We start from the raw sequence: 20,440 nt of genomic DNA, 5'->3' as shown, positions 1-20,440 counted from the left end.
CAAAAAGTGGACCATGTTAGAGTTAATGAAATTTACAAGATAATCATAGCCAAGGGAATTGTTTCCACCACTTCCGAAGGGCACGAGTTACTGGATACAAGCTTTAACAGTTACTTCCTCATGTTTTGCATCTGTTTTGCCGTCCCTTGGGCAAATGCTGTCCCTGCTGCAGCTCTTTGGTATCCCTTGGCACTGCTGAAGACAACAGGCGGGCAGCAAGGAGCCCAGCTGCAGAGCAAGGTCAGGTCCCGCGCTGTCCGTCTGGGCAGAGCTGGCACCTTCTCGCAAACAAACCCCTTGGCAGGGCTGCAACGGGAGCCCGCGAGCGGCTCCCTCCCACGGCAGGAGGCAGAGGGCACCACAGACTGCTCCTCAGCGCTGTGCTGCGCGCGCCAGGCCGACAGCGAGGGCTCCAAAACCAAGGCAAGCTGCCTGAAGGGTAAGAGAAGGACCAACAAGAGAAAAACATGTTTTGGGATAGGAATTAGTAGTTTCACAATGCTGGATTCTACTAGAAGGTCTCTCCCCCTCCGCACCCCCCACTTAAGGAAGACTATTGCAAACTATTGCAAACAAAGGCAAAGCTCTCTCTCTGAATGTCACTGGATTCAGTTACAGGATCAGATATAAGCAAATTTAGGGTTATGCTGTTTATTTCTATTCCCTATATATTTCTTAAGTGGGCAGCTCAGACAGCTCAAGTTTTGCACACTGATAGTCCACATGCCGATGACCTAATTCTTCGTATTTTGCTCCCTGTGGTGAGTTCCATCTGTTCAGATCTAGAGAAATATACCAATACATCACTTTAATACCACAGGGAGTTGATTACTTGTACCCATGCCTTCTGTGTGCGTTTTATTTTTACTTGACAAGCATTCCCTTACCAGCTTAGAGATGTCTTTGAATGCACTTAAATCCTCAAAGAGCCACTACTGATGCAAACTAAAGAGAAAGCAAATTGCTGCATGAACCATACACATCTTTACAAGTCTCCTGTTCTCTTGGATGCTTGGATTTTTACACCATTTTGTCCATAAGGGAAACTGTCCTTAACATTGCTTAGCTGTAGTCATTGTTCTCTCTCAGGGAAAGCATATATTGATAAAAATTAGTAAATGGACATGCTTCGGAGGTGGATTTACCTCTAGGCTCCATAATCTACAGTGGATTTCCTTTAGAAGTATTAAAGTTTTCACTTATAAATGACCTTTCTTTTCCAAGAGGACTGTACACAGAGGATATTTCCTTCTCTGAAACATTTAGTACAGACACTCTGTTTTTGGACAAAATGGTCACATTAAGTGACACATGGTTACTTAAGTTTTTCATCTTACGGATTCCTGCTAAGGATAAATAATTAAGGAAAACAGACCAGTTTCTATATTTATCTTAACACGATTGCCTGTACCAAAAATCCTGAAACGTTGTAGCCAAGCAGTGCCTGCTGAGTAAATGCCTTTAATATTGTAGTTTAAAGATTCAAGACAGATCCTGTGTGGTTCAGTGGGTTGGTCCATCTCTTAAGGACTTTCTCTTGAAGGTACAGAAATACCAGAACAGTACATCTTGTACGAGTCACAAACAGGCTGATACACCTCAGAGTCTTGGGAACAAAATATTTTATTTGCCAACAAAACTATAGTTTACAGTAGTATTTACTAAATAAATTATATAATTTCTCTTTTACAAGCAATAAACTATAAATCAAAAAATATTTCATAGACTATATACACCACATAAGGCCCTGTTATAAATAACAACTTTCTCTTCACCAACAGTGAAAACAGCTTCAGAGGCTCATTTCATATAGGATGTGCAGAGACTCACCTCAACCCTTGCATGTAATTGATTCCAGTTTCCACCCACATGAACTTAAATGATTAGAACTGAAGGGTGAAAACAAGTTAAGTTAATTTTACTCACCACTGTGCTGATTTTTAAACAGGTAAAGCAGGCACTATACTTTGCTTGTGCATAGTTACAGAATGCATGCGGATGAAGCCACCGATGATAGGTCGATAAGAAAATACCACTTTTGAGTCCAAGAAAGGTGGTTGGCAGGACACGAGGAAACAGCTCTGACAGACAGTTCTTCACAGTTCAGCCAGCGGCAGCACAAGCAGTGTGGACTGGGTCACGTCACATCTGCCAAGTCCATCAATCTTTTCCATGTCTCAAATATCCTGGTGTATCTTAGAGATAAGTTCATTATTTCTCTTTGTCTAGTAGGCTCAGGAAATTCAGCCTTTTTAAACCATGGGGGCAGAGTGAGCTGGTCATTCACTGTGGTTGCTTCTCATCCGCTGTAGTTTTATTCTTCATATATTCTTTATTACTGAAAAGAGAAATAAGAAGCAAAATAGTTGCATGTGTTTTCTTTCTTAAAAAGCTTTAAATGAATCAGCCTGAATCAGAGGTTGAGCACAGTTCAGCAGCATTCTGCCTCCACCTTGCCTCCAAGTCAAAGTTGGCATCTGGTCTCTGCTCTTGTACAATGGCCAACCCCATAGCTTCTGCAAATTTCCCAGCTCATTTTTAACACATGAAATCCAAACATTTGCTGCTGAAAACCACTAAACATGAGCCTATCAGAGAAGAATCAACACCGCTCCCAGCTTGGCAGTTCCCAGCACCTTTTACTAGGTTTACTATGTTACTACCAACCAAGGCTTTTGTTACCTGGAGTGTGTCTGGGAATAAGGGCAGTCTTACTGCAGCCACCTATGAAAGTCTGCTTAGCTTCCTCAGGATGCCTTTCCCTGGATATGAAGTTACTGCTATCTACCAAGTTTCAGGCACAACCAAAGTTCGAATCAAAGTCACAGGAATCATATTCCATCACTAAAAAATTACTTAATGAGTTAGAGTTTTCTACAGTATATCCTCCAGAAATAGTTGTTACACAAAACAAAGGGTCGATCGCTTCTTGGTATCTTTATCGAGTCAGAGGGGAATCAGCAGCGCTGTTCTTTACTAACACACACTTCACCATCATGATTCAAACTGAGGATAAACTGACTCCTGAGCAAATTTTACAGTAAAGTCAAATGCACCTACAGCTACTTTCCAGCTTGGAGGACGCAGAAACAAAAATCAGGTATCAGAAATGACCTCACTCTAAAAAAAATATGTATATATATATATACACATATATATATAAGGAAGGCACAAGTCCCCATTACTAAACTGATTTTTTAGGTCACCTTTAAACTGTATTTTCATATATAAGCGTTTAACTAACCTTCAAACAACTCAACAACAATCTAATCTTGACTATGAACAAGTGTGTTCCTAAGCCATTTTGAATGCTTATCTTAAAAAAATGAAACCAGTAGATTTAAATCAACATTTTGGTTATGACTTCTAGCTCTACACCTTGAACCCTGAAGAACTATATTAAACTGCTGCTGCATGGTGCACTGCTGGCACGAGCAGTTAGGGACTCACAGCCACCAATGGTCAGTTGGCAAAGCACACATTTCTCCAAAGCTGTTCACTTGCTCTAGATAGCTGCGTTATTCTGGCCATGATAGCCTGTGTACACATAAAAGTGCCACAGTAATACAGTGCCACAGTAAAAGTAATACATCCTTAAAGGATGCAGAACAATTAACAGCTAAAATGGATTTGCTGGACAAATCAGTAAAATTAAAGTGATATTTTAAGAATGGAATGAGGCTGAGGATAACAAGAGTGTATATATATTTTTAAAAGAATCAAAGTAGTAAAGAAAGGTTGTAAAATGCTAGTATTATACATGTATATAAGTACTAGTGGAAAGGTATATATAAAATTAATTTCCTCATACAATGCATTAAAAGCTAGGCATACCAAAGCCTATAGTTTAGTGACAATATTATATGCTGTCTTTTTAACACGTCGCTAAGTCAGCTAATGTAATAATTGTAATCTGAAATGACATTTTAGTCTAATGCAGGACATAACTGCAGTGTCTGATTTTGCTGCACAGGAAAATGCCATGCTGCTCATATTTTGTTTCCTAAAACTTCAAAATAAACAATTCTCTATGCCAAACTACATTTAAGCATTGGAAATTGTTTCGCCTTATGCCATGCTTTCATATCTATGGCAGAATTAGACTTTTTTTCCCCTCATCTCTTTTTTAAGATCCTAGGAAGAAGGATGGATACAGGGATAAAATGGTTAACAGAGAAAAGACATGGTAATATCAGTAACGTGAGTTACTGTGACAGGAAGCTCTTTCATAAAACTACCAGGTTTCCTCCTAAGCCTTACTGAGTGTTTTCAGCTTTAACTAAGCAGAAGCAGAATTCTGCTTTGAGGAAAGAGCATTTTACCTAATTCAATGTGTGCACATAGCTGTGATGGACATTTTAGGGATTTAAGATTTGGTTGTCTAACAGACTTTAAAATCTATTTATTTTTCATATTTTTCATACCTCTTTCTCAACAGGTAACTTATGGACCAAATTGATAGTCTACTATCAATATATCTACAGCAATTTTAAGATATGGTTAGTCTCCAATTATATTTTAAAACCTCAAAATGTTATAATAAAATTGGCCTTTAGACATAAAACCACAATGAGTAATTCTGCCTGCAACTGTGTTATCTACACAATTCATCTGACACAAATCACAGTTACACTAACCAGACACTGAATAAGTGGGGTTTGCTGTTTCACTACAGTTATTCCTGTGTTTTTGTTTTGTCAAAGCCATTATCAATCCTTTGACACCAAATTTTCAGTGGTAGGGATTTCTTAGAGATTTCTCTAGCCTGGAGAAGACAAGATTGAGAGGGGTTCTTATCACTAGGTACAAATACACAAGGGGCACATGTAAAGAGGATGGGGCCAATCTCTGCTCAGTGGTGACCAGCAACAGAACAAGGAATAATGGGTATAAATTAAAATTCGATCTCCATGTGAGGAAGAACTTCTTTCCTGTGAGGGTGACAGAGCCCTGGCACAGGCTGCCCAGAGAGGCTGTGGAGTCTCCTTCTCTGGAGATCTTCAAAACCCGCCTGGATGCCACCGTGTGCCGTGTGCTCTAGGTGTCCCTGCTGGAGCAGGGGGTTGGACTAGATGACCTCTAGAGGTCCCTTCCAACCTCAGCCATTCTGTGATTCTAAATTGATAAACACATTGTGTATCTTTCCTCCAACAAAAAGAGGGCAATGCTGTTTCCACATAACTATTTCTGTACCACCAATCTTCCATTATAATCAATATACAGAAGGACCCTTCAAGCAAAAGAGCTTTTCACAGAAAAGCTGTAGGTAAGGAGATAGACAAAGTCCTGTATTTGCTATCAGCTGATTTAACCTGCATAGCATCACCACAGAGCAAACTTTTGAGTTTGTCACTGTGCTATTTACACAGGCATGCTCTGCACTTATGCATAGGAAATCAAACTTACTCTGAACCAATCCGCCTAATGCTTAAACCTCACTACTCTGATTTTACTGACAGTGTAGTTTGTCACAATAATATGACAGCTGCCTTCCTATCAATAACTTATTTCAAGAGTAGGCAGACAAAACAGTCCATAATTGTACTTGCTGTTCCTTCAGAGATAGAAAGCTCAAAAAAAGCTCGAACTTTGTTGTGGAACAGAAGGAACACAGGAACTTCAAGTCATTCTTACTTTCCACATGCAATGACTACTTTTAGGACTCAGTTTTCCTGTTACTCATTTATCACCATGTATTATGATGATACCTTCTGCCTATCTTAAATCACATCTTTATGTTCTCAAACATCTGTTTTACATTTTCATAAACGAAAGAAACCTTTAATGTTTGAGTTCTCTAGAGAGTAACTTTCAAATTTGAAATTACTTTGTACATCTGCATCTGTCCTTTTGCAATTTTAACTTAAATAGTTATAATTAATTGCAACTAGAGTATTTAGTATTCATTTATCACTATATTTCTTAACATTGCTAGAATATTTGGAAATAATTTTGATTGCCTTATACTTACTGCTTTGTGTAGAACATAAGTATGTTTTGTTAATGAACAAGACTTCTTAATCTGATTTAAAACATTTAACATAAAATTAGTCAATGGTATTTTGAAGTAAACTTGGATCTGATGAAGCTCCTAACAATACTGTTTAGAGGACTGGATGCAGAAAATGCTGTTTTGCTGAACTCCCACTTTGCTCAAAACAGTCTTTAAGCTGGAAAATCTAGTAAATTCTGACATAAGTGTCATGTGAACTGCACTTCCTAACATATCATCTTCAAAATTATTATTATTACTTGGAAGAATTTAATTTTTACAGTCTGTCCCCCCACTTTACTAGACTCTCTGAATTTGTACATAACACCATTCAGCTAAAGGCCATTTAAAAGTTGTTTTCAAATAGTAAGTTAAGATAAGGTCATTTTATTACTATCTTTTATTCATTCATGAGATGAAAAGCACATAGTTCATATTTTACTATGGGATAAGAGCTATCGAAGAACTTCAGCATATCAGAGGCAAAGACAGCAAAGGATCAGTGAACTGATTGAAAGCAAGTTAAGGCACTATACTATTCATTATAATATCTATCAGATAAGACTGCAGCAGCTTGTCTTGCAGTAGAAACACAGATAAGGATTATGAACTATGAGCTTAAGGGAGAACTTGGGAAAGACATGTAAGGCTATATTTTTTCCCTGATGCTCTTAAAAGGTCAAAATGTGTCTGATAACGTTTTCAACCAAGGCTGAACCAGCTAATGTAATCACACTTGCATTTGCTTTACTTTTGAGACAGATGTATTAAAAGTCTCTTGATGTAGTTAAGGATGGCACAGGACAGCATGGGGGGCAGGAGCCGTAAGTCAGGGATAGGTCATTTCTCAAGTGGTTTTGCCACCTAAGTAACAACTGCTTAGCCACAACACCCAGTTTCCTTGCAGAGGAAATGGCCCATGCAGGTATGTGCCACTACTTTGTCCCTATGTCTGCATGTTGGGTTTGGGCTTGTTGGGGTGGAGGGAAAGAGCGCTGCCAGGACAAAAGACAAGGTATAATTTCTCCTCTTGAGACCTATTTGTTCTTTCACATCTTTGATCTGGGTGGTTACATCCCTCTAAAGCAGCGTTGTATTCGTTTTTCCACTGATAGAGAACTCTCTGGAATATACACCTACCAGAGTCTCTCGGATACAATAACAAACGTGTTAAAAGCCACAAACTAGCTAAAGGGTCACATTGCACTGAGCCCAAAATGGACAGGACCTCAAGAGGGTACCTCACAGTGCTGAGCAGTAATAATGGTAACCACATTTTTACTTAAAACAAAAATTGTCAAGAAGTTGTGTCTGTGTAGACTGGTAGGCCCAAAGATAAGACGCATACCCATACCATTTCAGGCTTTACAGACTATTCACATCAACATCTTGGTAGCAACGAGCCACACAACGAATACAAGTCCGACAGGAGCAGGTTGGTTCAAGGGGCTACATGAGGTCACAGTTAATTAAATTAATTTCATACCTAATTGATCACTGCTGCTTGCTACGGTGTTATTTCCATGGAGGCTGTAAAGACCCCTCCTTCCCTAGCTGAGTTGAGCTATTAAATTAGTAGCTACTAAGTGGGTACTGCATATATTCAAACATTGCTGGCTTAACAACCTACAGAAAGAATAGCACAGGGACCAAACAAAATTGTGATATATCCTGGAACTCATTAAACAAAATCAGGAAGCTTACAGGTCAGGAAAACAAAGAATACTATAGACCTTATCTAAAAAGAAAGCAATCACACATTTACAAAACATTCATTAGAAACATAATAAACAGACTTTCCTTTTTCCCTCTTCTCTCCAGGGTAATTCCAAAAAAAATTGACATTTCTTTAAGAATACAAGAGGAAATAGGATAACCAGGCTTTTTAAATTTCTGCTCAAGGAAAACAAATGTCAGAAAAACAAACAAACAAACAAACAAACAAACAAACAAACAAAACCCCAAAAAACCTTAACGTGGCTTCCTCCTATTTTTATACCATGATTTTTCAGAAGGGTCCCAAACTGCATACTTGCACTACTGCAAACTGAACTGCATACAAATGCAACTGCATTTGGGTGCCTAATGCTTTTACATATGTGGAACAAGACCTGTATACTTCAGAGGAATACTAAAACACCACCACAGATGATACAAACACAACCAACGATGTGGGCTTGATCTTATCTTTCAGCTCTCAGATAACCTGATTAGTAGGACAAAAACAACAAAGGAAAGGTGGATTTTTAATCATATTCTTCACACTACAAGATAATATACAAACGGTAGATATTAATATGCTCCAAATTCAGCTGTACTTAACATTAATCAATGGCTTCAAAAAGATTAATGTAAACACTAGACTTTCCTCTCTGAGAAAATTTACTTTCTCTATTGTGTAACCTTCAATACAAAGAGGAAAAAAATGTGCTTGTTTTAACTCTCTCCTATATGCATGATAAATAAATAATAGGGGAAAAAAAAAGCTACTGTCAAGGAAGAATTGAAATTAGTGCTGGCATGCTTCCAAAGCATAGTAGTTAACAATCACTTAGACCCTTGTAGGATGCGGTTTGGTGAGGTACTTAGGCATGACATTTAAGTAATACCTAAATAAACTTTTGATTCTTGAAATTCTGCAAGCACTTAAGCTTCTTGCTGAGCCTGGATCAAAGACACTGCTGGGGGAAAAAAAAAAGCCCACAAAACTTAGATCAGTTTGAAAACTTACTAAATAGACATCCAAAACTGAAGCGTTATCATTCTCCATTTCCAGAGTGCTCTGCTCTGAGGTCAGGTAGATGGCACTGTCTTCTAGAGTGAACGTAGAGCTTGAGGGCAGCCCTTTACTGGAAACAGAATGGAGAACACAGTCAACAAAAAATACCAGCGGCAACAAATTCAAAAATTTATGTATTTTAGAACTCATCTATGGTTCTCTCAAATGCTTTAAATACTAGGTAAAAGGAGGGAAAAGGAAATGGGAAACTATAAAATACATAAAATTGTTGACAATTCACGGCTAGATAATGGGGGCTCATTACACTAGCAAGCACAAACTGCAGTGTCTACTGATTTATTTGCATTAACTAAAATTCACATCAAGGAGGAAAACTCCATTGCTCACTGGAAGATCAAAACTACACTACAGTAAACATGGAATAATTTCATTAATTTTCGAAGAAGATAGTTCCGCATTATGGTGGCATAAATTTTGGTGGCATTTTAAAATGTAAAATAGATTAAAAAAAAAAAAAGGCAGCAGTATTCAATCACAATAGCACTGGACTTTCTTATGCCTAGAGGGGATTACTTGCAGCCAAATCTTCAGAAGGAAAGAGTCCAGAGAGGTGTAAGGAGAAAAGTAATTAGTGCAGCTGTGCAAAGAAGGAGCACTTGCAAAACACTGCAAAAAAAATGTATTATTTCAATTGTTAACGTGATTTTCACTATTACAGAGAAAGCATCTGCAGATGGACAGGAACTGAAAATGCAACTGCACAGACTTTTTTTTTTCTTTTTTTCTTTCCTTCTTTTTTAAAATTTTTTTTTGCAAACATGCTTGGAACCTCAAAACTGAAACTCTCAGCTTTACAGGAAGGTAAAGGTGCCCAGTGTGACAGTTATCTTCATTAGTTACCAGAAACAGACTTCCGGTTGCCCTGAAAATCCAACAGTCAGTTTTGCTAAGCCTTTTATTTTTTTTTAAAGTGTTCTTCCTATTTACACACAAGGCTAAAAGCAAACAATTCTGCATCATAACAGAATATGAAAACATGGTCACAGCCACAAGAGAGTTAATTCCCTCCTCCCTCCGCCCTTTGGAAGGCTTCATGGCTTAGCTGTATTTCAGATTGGGGATAGTTTCAAATAGACATCAAATTAAAGTGCTTAACAAAACAATGAGTTCTGGGTGCATTTGGGGAAGCTAATATAAAGGAGAAAGTATAAAGGAGAAACTGGAAGCTCTGAGTCACTGTCACGTTGTGGCTGAAGCCTGCATTGGTGTCAGAGCGAAGGCAACTGCTTTTGCCAGGAGCCGGGCCCTGCCGCGCGTTAAGCTGCAGCGTACTGCTTATGTGCAATACTGTAATATTACAGCTTAGACACACCACCAGCGTGCAGCAAGTGTACACAGAGATATCCTCCAAGCCAAAAGAAAAAATACAGCCTATGGTCAGACAGGGATCACTTTCATGTCAAAATACCACAGCCATCTTGTTTACTGAAATAGCTTGTAACGACATCACTCAGTTGGTTACGTGACTACGAAACACATGAAGGTAGAATTAGGAAGAAAACCAAACAAACGAAAAAAAGTGTCACTTTCCCCCCTTTTCATAGGAAAATGGGAAGTCTTGTTAAAAGTCTCACCCTTAGTGTGAATGCATATCCTATTTTGAGAAGCACTATATTTACTGTCCTTATGCTGAAGTGAGGAGAAAAGCCATTCTCCAACCCCTCCTAAATCACACATTCCAACACATTTAGTTAGAAAACAGGTTCAAGATTTTTCTCTTGAGTAGAAAATAAAATCTTCCTTTCCCAAGGTCCTTGCAAAATGCTCTGATGGACCCTAAGAGAAAGAACCTCATTCGAAGACAAGACAAGAAGAAATTGCCAAGACAAGAAAAAATTACTCCCTGTGGGAGACTACAAACTCCACAGCACTCAGTTACTTCTAGGCCTTAAAAATGGTTCAAGAAATGGAAATTACCCTTGATAGTGATAGTTATTTCTATTCATGGGCAAAGCACTCTACCAAGATAAATGAACATCACTGTAGGTCTTTACAGACTAGGAATCCAAGTCGTAAAATCAGTGAAGTCTGGAAGAGAAAAAAAATGTTTTCTCGCTATGCCATGGGACTACCTACCTATGTAGCACTATAGAAAAGGAAAGATGCAAAAACAGGAGTGAAATTTCTTGTTATTCACCAGATTTTTTTATCAAGAACTTTACACAGTACATCTATATAGACACTATGTAGACATGGTGATGATGGGTGTATGAGTGAACTCGATGATCTTGAAGGTCTTTTCCAACCATAATGATTCTATGATTCTACTGCCAGGCTTCCTTGTTTGGCTGAGATTACTGCACCTGCTTTTAATTCTCACTTGCCATAATATTTAATATTGAACATAAATACCTATACAAAAGGCTATGTAAAATAATCTATTATAAATAGATTCACATGCTTAAATAGTTCAGCAGAGCAGCATTATAACCACATGGTCTAATTAAAATAAATCTTATAACAAATCAACATTTTTTTCAAGAGTGATACATTATTAATTATCTTCTAATGAAATCTTACTGACTAAAGGATTAAGTGCAAGTGGTTGAGAACACTTTACATGGAGAAAGAAGTGGATTTCTTTTTCAGGATATATAAATGCCTCATCAACGCCTTGGTACCAGCAAGAAGGCCTGCTTTTTCACAATTTAAACTGAGCTTGGAGATTACTCAATACTCCTCTATTTTTGAAAGTAACTCATCATACAATCCAGATGTTATTTGCCAGCTATTGGGCAAAACACACTTCAGATTAATCTTTCTTGAGACTATAAACTTTGCAAGATAGAGTTGATCTTACTTGGTATTTGCCTGAGGCATGAAAATTCCACTGGAAATTTAGACATAGAAAAAGCATGAGACATCATCAGTAATATTTGCTTTATACTTCACTTTTGAAGCCAGAGACTGAAATTTTGATTTTGACCTATGTCTACAGCAAGTATTTAAATATGTGACACATTTTCTCTTTGGCTTCCACAAATGCTTCCTAAGACTACTAATATAAACCTGAGTGCTAGCTTTCAATTTCACTGTAAAGGGAAGAATTCTGTTAATTTAGCTAGCTTTATTCTTCTGATGACAAATAGATCCTTCTAACGTAGTCAAGCAATTAACAAACAAGATCAAATTAAATTTATATTAATCTTTTGTCCAGTTTTTTTTAATCTTTATTCAGGACTGTGGGTAGCAGTGTTCAGTTCTTTAAAGCAGTGGTTTCAAATTCACTCCTATGCTAAGCTGACTGCTCTGCTAACATTATTGCAGTATTGTTGTGCTGGAACACGCTGGATAAACAGGTAAGTTTTTACTTGACTAAGTCTAATGGAAACTTTTAGACATTGTGCCTCAGTATGTAGATCTTTGTAACTAAGTACTGTAACTTTAATCCTACATTTGGAAAGAAAACAGAACATTGCAAGTCTTTAAAGCATACAAAGCTCTGCAGGTAAGAAAGAATGTAACCTCGACCATCACATTAATGATGCTGACAAACTACAGCTTTTTCTTGGCAAAATTAATAACTTACAGAGCACCAAAGGAGAGAAAAACAAACAAATAAACAAAAAGCAACAACAAAAAACACACTTGCTCCAACACATATTGGCTGTCAAGCAGCTGGTAAGTGGAAGTTCAAATTCCTGCAGCAGAATCTTCACAGCTGCATTGCTAATCATTCAGTTTTAATGCAGACTTTTGTTAGCATGTTAGAAGACAAACTGGCTGGGGAGACAACAGGAGAGAATGATAGAATATATATATATATAAAAGTCATTCCATGAGAGCAAAACTAAGAAAACTTGGTTCTCTTTGAGACATTCATTACATAACCCTTCCATCATAGTCAAATTTATTTATTTCCCCTGGGGATTCCTCAGTGTCCTGGTCCACCCATCTCTACCATCAGAGCATTTATTTATTCTTTTCCGTTTACTTGGTTGCTTATTTTCATGAGGCCTGCATTAACTTAATTCTCTCTGAATTAAATTCAACCAAATCTGTCCAACAGTTTTAGAAGCTGAAGAGGGATGGGTGGACAGCATATTTAAACACACACAAATCTACTTACCAACTAAACTAGACTGACAGAAGCATCAAAACTTCAGGAAGTTTTGATTGTGTAAGAATGAAAGAAAAAACAAACAAACAAAATCCCCCAAGCCTTCCAGAATTTCTAGTGATTTGCACTGAAAAACGGCAATGAAGAGGGAAGGAAATAAAACAATTGAACAATTGAAAAATACATAGAAAATCAGGGGGGAAAAAAAAGGAACAGGGCAATTCTATAGATAAATTATTCCAAAAAGTGTATGAAATATGGTAAATGAACAAGAATTAGATTTTATACAGATCATTTTCCTGCACTTAAACACAGCAGAATAACTTGTCATGTTATCCTCCCACTGCATCACAGGTTTCTCAGCTCTACAGGCAAGGGTGCAAAGAACTCCCTAACCCACCACACGATGTTATTTGCATTTGTGACTGGAACCTATGAGGCACTCCTGAAAGATATTTTGCAAGGAAACTTTCCGTTGTATCCTCAAACTCCTGTATAAAACATTCTAGGAAGCATGTTTGAAGACAACAACTTTTCTCGTCCCCTCACAATTGCAAAGCACTGTTGATTGACATGCCATTCATACATTGCGACCTTCCAATTTGTCATTTTTAATATAATTCACCAGTATTCATTATGAAACCCTTACCATGGGGAAAAAACCTATAATTTCTGCTACAACAATATTGTCTGATGCCACATACTAACTGTTGCATTACTAGGTTAAAAAGATCTCAAAGAATTGCGCTTGGATCCAAAATGGAACATACACTCTAGCATAAAAAGGACCTTTTGAGTAATAAAGTAGCCCTTCGCCAAATGTAACCTGACTTGAGGAGGAACAGAAAGGACAGATCCACCTAACTATGAAACAGCTTTATAAAACTGAGAAGTCAGTTGTCATTCAACAGAGAAGAAATCCCAAATAAAATACATTGCATGATGTTTGTCTGCATTTTCATTTTATTTCCCCTTTGCAGATAAAACTTCTTTGTGTTGAAAAATATGGCCACCTTCCCTTTCACCATACCCGTTCATTTGCTTTTGCCACTGCCTCTTCATACCACCTTGCCAACATCTCAAGTTTTCTTCCAGTTTTACAAAGCCTGAAGAACAACTTGGCTCAAAACACGCTCCCCCCCCACGCAAAATAAAACACAAAATCAAAGCCCCATATAATCAGCTGGCAATCTGCAGAAACGCTCCTGATTAGTTATACATCTGTGACTGCTGGCGCTGCCTCAGGACCAGGCTGCAGCTCAGCTTAACTGGCCTCTGCTTTGCTACGCTTGCAGCTTTGCCATGGCTGCTGAACCAAGGCCGCCCCAGTGTAAGTCCCTCACCCTCTACCCCACAAGCAGACATGGTGTTGAGCACCTTTTCCATACACAATGGTTTTTTTCCCCCTCCTTAGAAAACGATTGCATTTATGCCTGACAGAGAAAGAGGCATTCCAGAGAAGTGAAAGATGAAGATGCAATCCATGCCTCGAAGCAGTCAAATGCTTTACTACTGCCTTTTCAATCAGGCAAGCAGCAGCATTTGTTGTCTCGCTGATACAGGTGTGTGCTGCTCATTAGCATTACTGGGAGTTAAGGAGCTGTGGTTACAAGGAAGCATTTGTATTTTCTACCTTATGCCAGGATACTGGAGAAGTGGGGGAAAATTCTGTCAAAGAGGATGCCAAGCTATAGTTCTGTTAACTTCAAGTAGATCTTCACAGTCTGTTACATATTTAAACACTAAAAAGCAAGCTTGCATTTGTAGAAAAATTATTAAATCAGGCTTTGTTTTGGAAATCTGCCATTTACCAGAGAAAAACTGCACAGTGATGGGTCCTGCATCATAGCACTTAGTAAACTTCAACAGGAGAAACAGAAAGCATCTACCACTCAATTTGTTGCAGTAGGATGTTTATTCCCTGGCAACATCTTTTTTGGCAAGATAACAGCATCTTGCAACATCTTGCCATTGCAAGATAACAGCAAAACATGAGAACCACCAAAGACCCACATGGTCAAGTTACAGCTGCCCCAGCTAGAGAGAGAGGCACATTGGTTGCCCAAGGGAAGAGGGATGCCCAAGGTGAATTGGAGATGCATGTGCGACTGCAGGGCCATGATCTCACTGCAGTTACTGAGACACGGTGGGACAGCTCTCATGACTGGAATGTGGCCATGGATGGCTTTAGGCTTTTCAGGAAGGACAGACCAGGAAGATGAGGTGGCAGAGTTGCTCTTTATGTGAGAGAGCAACTGGAATGTATGAAGCAGAGGAGGACAAAGCGCGGATCGAGAGCCTGTGGGTGAGGATTAAAGGGCAGGCCCACAGGGTTGAGACTGTGATCTCCCAGTGTGGTGGGAGGCCTCCTGACCAGGAAAGGACATGCATGAGACCTTCTACAGGCAGTTCAAGAAGCCTCAGAATGCCAGACTCAGGTCCTTATGAGGCACTTCAACCACCCTGATGCCTGCTGGGATAAGTACCCAGCTAGGAACTGGCAGTCCAGGAGGTTCCTGCAGAACATTGCAGATAACTTCTTGATGCAGGTGGTAGATGAGCCAACAAGTGGAGGGGCACTGCTGGATCTGATACTAACAAACAGAGATGGTCCAGTGGGAAATGGGAAGGTTGGGGGAAGTCTTGGCTGCAGTAACCCTGAGATGTTGGAATTCATGATTCTGCAAGGAGGAAGCTGGGCAAGAAGTAGGATTGCAGCCCTGGACTTCAAGAGAGCTTGAACCTTTGACCTCTTCAGAGACCTCCTAGGAGGAATCCCCTGGGCCACAGTCCTAGAAGGACAGGACAGGACTCCAGGAGAGCTGGCTAATATTCAAGCACCAATTTCTCCAAGCTCAGAATTGGTACATTCCTAAAGAATGAAGTGGAGCAAAGTGGGCAGGAGACCTGTGTGGATGGAAAAGGAGCTGTTGGGTAAACTTGATGAGAAAAAGAGTATGTAGAATAATGTGGAAGAACGGCCAGGCCACCTGAGAAGAATATAGGAACATTGTGAGAGAATGCAGGGATGCAACAAGGAAGGCCACAGCCCGTTTGGAATTAGAGTTAGCAAGAGATGTCAGGGACAGCGGGAAGGGCTTCCACAAATACAAGAGCTGTGAGAGGAAGCCTAGGGAAAATGTGGGTCCCCTGCTGAACGGGGAGGGTGCCTTGGTGACAGAGGATGCAGCGAAGGCAGTTACTAGATGTTCCTAGTTACTAGTCTTTACTGCTAAGGCCAGTCCCCATGAACTACAGAGCCTGGAGGCAAGAGGGAGAACCAGGAGAGAGGAAGACTTCCTGCTGGTCAAAGAGATTGGGTTAGAGATTATTTAGGCAAAGTGGACACCCATAAACCTAGGGGCCCAGATGGGATGCACCCAAGAGCGCTGAGGGACCTGGCGGCGGTTATTGCTCAGCCCCTCTCCATCGTCTTCAAGAGGCCGTGGAGAGCCAGGGAGGTGCTGGAGGACTGGAAGAAACCAACGTGTAACTTTGGTCTTCAAAAAGGGCAAGAGGGAGGAACCAGGAAACTACAGGCCGGTCAGCCTCACCTCCGTTCCTGGGAAGGTGACGGAGCAGCTCATCCTAGAGACCATATCCAGGTATGTCAAGGAAAAGAAGGTGATCAGGAGTAATCAGCACGGATTCACCAAGGGCAAGTCATGTTTGACCAACCTGATAGCCTTCTACGATGGGATAACTGGCTGGATGAATGAGAGGAGAGCCATGGATGTTGTCTGCCTTGACTGAAGGAAGGCTTTCAACACTCTCTCCCATAACATCCTTATGGGGAAGCTGAGGAAGTATGGGTTAGATGAGTGGACAGTGAGTTGGACTGAAAACTGTCTGGATGGCAGAGCTCAGAGGGTCACGATATATGGAGCCGAGTTATATGGAGCTACAGATTAGGGGTTCACCTGCTGGAAAGCAGCTTCATCTGTGGAAAGAGATTTGGAAGTCCTGGTTGACAACAAGTTAACCATGAGTCAGCAGTGTGCCGTGGTGGCCAAGAAGGCCAATGGGATCCTGGTCTGCATCAGAAGGAGCGTTGCCAGCAGGTCAAGGGAGGGGATCCTGCCCCTCTCCCCAGCTCTGGTGAGGCTGCACCTGGAGTACTGGGTGCAGGTCTGGGCTCCACAGTATCAGAGGGACAAGGAACTTCTAGAGAGGGTCTAGCATGGAGGGATAAAGATGATTTAAGGGCTGGAGCATCTATCTTGTGAGGAAAGACTAAGCGGGCTGGGCCTGGTTAGCCTGGATAAGAGAATATTAAGAGGGGATCTTATCAACATGCATGAATACTTGAGGGAAGGATGTAAAGAGGATGGGGCCAAAATCTTCTCAGTAGTGACCAGTGACAAGTAATAGGTATAAATTAAAACACAGGAAGTTTAATCTCCATATGAGGAAGAACTTCTTTACTGTGAGGGTGACAGAGCCCTGGAACAGGCTGCCCAGAGAGGCTGTGGAGTCTCCTTCTCTGGAGATCTTCAAAACCCGCCTGGACACCACCCTGTGCCACGTGCTCTAGCTGTTCCTGCTGGAGCAGGGGGGTTGGACTAGATGATCTCTAGAGGTCCCTTCCAACCATTCTGTGATTCTGTGAACATTCAAGTTCCTCATAGCACCATAAAAATACATTTATAACTTAAAGTGTGTGTATTTCCTTCCATCAGGAATGACAGTCTCCCCTGCACTAGTGCAGAAAGCAGGGCTGGGAATGAAGCTGAAACAGCACAGAAACATCTTGTGGAAATCAACCAAAAACACGTAGCAGCTCCCTTGAAGTGTATCCAGCATGCTTAGACTTTGACATTAACCAGAGTGTGGTAAAGAGAAGAAAATTAGTCTCCAAGGCCTAGGGGACTTGGCTGAAAGGCCAGGAAAGATGTTGGATGTGAGGGCTGAGCCACCGGCTGTGCGGCAGCTCTGCTGGCTCCCAGGCAAGAACTTGTGTTTTGACACAGGAGATGGAGACGCGCATGTCGGCAAACATTGCCGCACATCTGCCGTGTCAGAAGTCCTTGCTGAGCAGGGCTCAGCATGCACACTTAGGCTGCAGACCCTTCGGCTTATTCTCATTTTATGGCATAATGATGCTAAGGAAACTACATAACTGAAAACATGAGGAAGGTTTGCAGAGTCATACTCACTTGAGAGTACAGTTGTTTCAAAACTGCCCGATAACCAGGGGATCGGGCCCAGCCAACGGCAGGTCCTGCCTCATCAAGCTCATGACCTTCTATGACCAGGTGACCCACCTAACGGATGAGGGAAAGGCTGTGGACATGGTCTGCCTAGACTTAAGTAAGGCCTTTGACACAGTCTCCAACTGCCATCTCCTGGAGAAGGTGACAGTTCATGGCTTAGACAGGTGGACTCCTCCCTGCATGAAAAACTGTCTGAATGGCTGAACCCAGAGAGTGGTGGTGAATGGAGGTGGTGACTGGTCATGAGCAGTGTTCCATAGGGGTCAGTCCTGGGGATAGTCTTCTTTAATACCTTTATCAATGATCTGGATGACGGGATTGAGTGAACCCTCAGCAAATTCGCAGACGACACCAAGACGGGAGGAGGAGTTGATCTGCTTGAGGGTAGGAAAGTTCTAGAGAGGGATCTGGACAGGCTGGATTGATGGGCTAAGGCCACCCATATAAAGTTCAACAAGACGCAGTGCTGGGTCCTGAATGTCGGTCACAACAGCCCCCAAGCAATGCTACAGGTTTGGGTGAGTGTGGCTGGAGAGCTGGTAGTTTTTCTGGAGAAGAGATCAACCAATAACTAGCACTAGGACAAGCGGAAATAGTCTCAAGATGCACTAGGGGAAGTTCAGGTTACATACTAGGAAAAAAAGATCTACAAGGAAAGAGCAGTAAAGCATTGGAAGAGGCTGCCCAAGAAAGTGGAGTTACCATCCCTGTTAGTGTTCAAGGAACATGCAGATGAGGCACTTAAGGACATGGTTTAACAGGCATGGTGTTGAAGAGAGTGTGGTTGGACTCAGTGATCTTGAAATACTTTCCAACCATAGTGATACTATGATTCTAAAAGAACCACTCAGCTTTACATATTGAAAGATAACTTGAAAGTAGATCCCACCAAAATTATGTAAAACTTTAGTCCTGTTTATTCTGTAGTCTTCTTTTGATTATTATTTTTATGGTGCAGAAAAGTTACAACACGTATTTAATACCCTGATCTCAGGGTAGCAGCTTGGTTTGCAGCACAGACTAAAGTGAGAACACACAGACCTGGAAAATATTGATGTCCAATCTAGTTTTAGAAAGTACTAAAAATTTCAAACCATACAGTCATGCATTTAATTTTGGGACCACAAAACAAATACCAAATCTCATGGGTTAACAGCATCCCTCCTTCACTGGACATACTCAACACAGAGTTACAGGGACATGGTCCCTCCTGCTTCTTCAGAGCCAATTTCCACTGAGCACATTGCCAGACTCCTAGCATGAGGGTGTTTGTGGGGAGTCCTCTGCCACATGTATATACAGCCCTTACCTGCTAGAGAAGGGCACACTTTCGTCACGTTGACAGGGCTGATCTACATTCAACGAAGAAGCAGAAATTGTAGTTGCCAAGGAAGCTGCTTCAAACAGCGATGGAGTACTGGGCACTAGGTCCGGCCGGTGTCGTGAACTGAGCACTGCACAGGCAAAAGTAAAGATGAGTCTTAAGAATTTCACTTCAAAATGTATCCAGGGGTGGTTACGGAGTCACATGGTTTTCCCCAAAGTTTTCCTGAAACCCATTAACATCTATGAATTGATGAGGTTGTGATATTCACAACCACACGCCTCCTTTCTCAACAGCAGGCAAATTTCATCTTCTAGGCAGTATATTTAGCAGAATACAGAACAACGTAAGGGTCAGAATACTGGTAGGAATATTTGGTGAATTCATCAAGTATCAGGATCTGTCTCACACCACTGAGACCTGTTTTTCAGGTGGGATTAGGTGGTTCATTTTCCTTTGGGCCCAGCTGCAGAGCAACTCTGAAAGGGGCAGAGCCTGCATCACCTCCAAAGACTCTGGCAATCACACGTTTGTTCAGAGGGTAGAGAACAGGAATGCAGGCTCTGACTGTAAACTGCTACCTGCACTGCACAAACTATTTTAGCATCTCTCCCAAAACACGGAGACAATTAAGACCATTTCGTAACTGTGATTCTGAGCTCTTCTTGCTCTTGGAGATCCATTGTGCCGTGCCAGAGCAACAACTCACTCCAGGAGTAGTGACCAATAATAACCCCACTTGGAAGTTTTAAAAGACCAGCCAGATTGTAAGCCTTTTATTCAGGGCTTACACTAAACACCTTTAAAACATTTAATGTAGGTTTATCATATTCCAAGGACATTACCTTCCTCGTCGAGGCTGGAATAGCTCTGCCCTTCTGCCAGGATGCCATGGCTTTCATCCTTCCACTCTTGGCTGGCTGTAGATACTATCTCTTGTGATGCTGCCTTAAGGGCTGCAATGGAATTGCACCGTTTCTTGGAGGGGGAAGTCCTTAAAGCTGCATCAAATGAAAGTGAGCAATGAATTCAGCTGCTGAATGACATCAAC

The 20,440-nt window shown here is 40.8% G+C and overlaps 1 protein-coding gene across 2 annotated transcripts in view; it reads right to left on the bottom strand.

The window, feature by feature from the left end:
- Positions 1-2,212: 2,212 nt before the first annotated feature.
- PIP5K1B (phosphatidylinositol-4-phosphate 5-kinase type 1 beta) overlaps positions 2,213-20,440 on the bottom strand; it is a 97,903-nt gene continuing 79,675 nt past the window's right edge. For both annotated transcript variants that reach the window (XM_010226316.2, XM_088523374.1), the window contains 4 exons: positions 20,235-20,390; positions 19,375-19,519; positions 8,724-8,841; positions 2,213-2,338 (listed from right to left, as the gene is read on the bottom strand). In XM_010226316.2, coding sequence (XP_010224618.1) covers positions 2,336-2,338; positions 8,724-8,841; positions 19,375-19,519; positions 20,235-20,390 — 422 coding nt within the window. In that variant the 3' untranslated portion in view covers positions 2,213-2,335. The remainder of the gene's footprint in view (positions 2,339-8,723; positions 8,842-19,374; positions 19,520-20,234; positions 20,391-20,440) is intronic.

The sequence above is a fragment of the Tinamus guttatus genome, unplaced genomic scaffold (genome assembly GCF_059628265.1).
Source record: "Tinamus guttatus ecotype Peru unplaced genomic scaffold, ASM5962826v1 Tinamus_guttatus_pri_ptg000185l, whole genome shotgun sequence".
NCBI lineage: Eukaryota > Metazoa > Chordata > Aves > Tinamiformes > Tinamidae > Tinamus > Tinamus guttatus.
Note: the sequence above shows the minus strand (reverse complement) of the source record. Positions and strands in the feature narration are given on the sequence as shown.